This window comes from Phoenix dactylifera, unplaced genomic scaffold (genome assembly GCF_009389715.1).
Source record: "Phoenix dactylifera cultivar Barhee BC4 unplaced genomic scaffold, palm_55x_up_171113_PBpolish2nd_filt_p 000715F, whole genome shotgun sequence".
Classification (NCBI taxonomy): domain Eukaryota; kingdom Viridiplantae; phylum Streptophyta; class Magnoliopsida; order Arecales; family Arecaceae; genus Phoenix; species Phoenix dactylifera.
In genome coordinates this window covers 235,413-237,072 of record NW_024068094.1, presented here as the reverse complement: position 1 = coordinate 237,072, position 1,660 = coordinate 235,413, and the positions used below count along the sequence as shown (strand labels likewise).

General features: G+C 52.2%; 1 protein-coding gene across 1 annotated transcript; it reads left to right on the top strand.

Moving 5' to 3' along the window:
• Positions 1–244: 244 nt before the first annotated feature.
• LOC103721683 (ethylene-responsive transcription factor ERF071-like) lies at positions 245–1,376 on the top strand. Its single transcript, XM_008811986.4, has 2 exons — positions 245–509; positions 614–1,376. The coding sequence occupies exons 1-2, from the start codon at positions 398–400 to the stop codon at positions 1,108–1,110; spliced, it is 609 nt and encodes a 202-aa protein (XP_008810208.1). The 5' UTR covers positions 245–397; the 3' UTR covers positions 1,111–1,376.
• Positions 1,377–1,660: the final 284 nt, after the last annotated feature.

Sequence of the window (1,660 nt, the reverse complement as noted above, 5' to 3'; positions counted from 1 at the left end):
GAGGGCAGCGGCCAGCTGGGGCCGGTCGGGGACAAGACGGCATCCACGCGCCAACCATCTCCAGTCCACCTGCGACGCCATGCAAAAAATACGACGCGGATCCCAGAAGTTTCCGCCACCGATCTCCTTGTCCCTCTCTCCTTTTATTAATTAATGGCCGAAAAGATTCACCTACCCCTAGTGTTAATGAATAAAAAGACGAGAGAAAAAGTGAAACAGAGCACCACGATATAAACCCCCCCAGTGCCGTTTCTTTTTGCCATTGCGTACTTCTCCCATCTCTCTCTCTCTCTCAACTCTGTTCCTCCCCTCTGAGCCCACTCCCCTCCTTTCTCCCCTGTTCTTTGTCTTGGCTTCTCCATCAGTAGTCTGAGGAGCGGCGAAGAACAAAGGAACCATGTGTGGCGGCGCCATCATCTCCGACCTCCTCCCTCCACGGAGCCAACAGCACCACCTCGCCGCTGCCGCCGACCTCTGGCCTTCTCCCTGCGCCGATTCAACCCAAAAAGGTGACATCTTTATCCAATTTCCGCTTCTTTTTCTTCCCATTTTCTTCCTTCTGCCGTTTTCCAGAGGAGTCGAGTACTGATGGTGGGCTCTTGGGGTGGTTCAGAGACGAAGAAGAGGGAAAGGAAGAACCTTTACCGCGGGATCCGCCGGCGGCCGTGGGGGAAGTGGGCGGCGGAGATCCGTGATCCGGCGAAGGGGGTCCGGGTCTGGCTGGGGACCTTCAGCACCGCCGAGGAGGCCGCCCGGGCCTACGACCGGGCGGCCCGCCGGATCCGCGGCAGCAAGGCCAAGGTCAACTTCCCCAACGAGGACCCGCCGCCGCCGCCCGCGAAGGCGGCACGCCAGCGCTACCGCCCTCACTGCGTCGGCGGGGAGGCTTGTTCCTCCGCCATGGTAGCGGTAGGCGGCGGTTTGGAGACCGGGAGGCTGAGGGAGGAGGCGATGGCTTCCGGATCGTGGGCTGATCCCTTTGAGATGCCGTTCATCGAGGGGAGCGCGGCGGCGGCGGCGGCGCAGTCCGGTGCTAACGCCGGGGTTCAGATGGGCGGCCCTTCTTCCAATGAAGAGCTATTCTGGAATTTTGAGGACCTTCTTTTCTAAGCTCAAGCGCTCTCTCTCTCTCTCTCTCTCTGATGCTTGTAATTTGAAATTTTCCTCTTTTCTTCTTATTAAGGTTTATTTAGGTCTGGTAATATAAGTACTTAAGTAGTGGCGCAGGTAAAGTACCAGCTATAGTGTAGTTCTTTTCATTTTGCTTCCTGCCCTGTTGCTGTAATCTCTCAACATTTGCTTATGAGATGTGGACTTATGTGTTTGTGATTTTATTAGAATAAATTTATGGACTCCATAAGTTGGTGATGCATTCATTGGAAATTTTTATATTGGATCCAGGAGCTCGAGCATTCCTTCTGTTTAATTTTCTCTTTTATCTTTGCCAAGCTTAGATTAATGGATGACAAATGAAGTATAATAGTCAGAGTCATTACAAAACTCAGTTATATGATGGCAGGTGGGTGACAAGCCATTTTAAAAGATTAATAGTCTAGTTAAGCCTATTTTGGACCTCATGTAGTAGTTTGGTCACAGAGAAACTTCCTGACCCTGGTGCTTAAATTCAGATACAATCAGAATTTCTCACCTTTCCTACAGA

Excerpts from the sequence above, each read along its gene's own strand:
- LOC103721683 (XM_008811986.4), top strand. The coding sequence starts at position 398 with ATGTGTGGCGGCGCCATCATCTCCGACCTCCTCCCTCCACGGAGCCAA. Across the intron at positions 510-613 it reads CGCCGATTCAACCCAAAAAG|AGACGAAGAAGAGGGAAAGG; the intron begins GTGACATCTTTA and ends GGGGTGGTTCAG.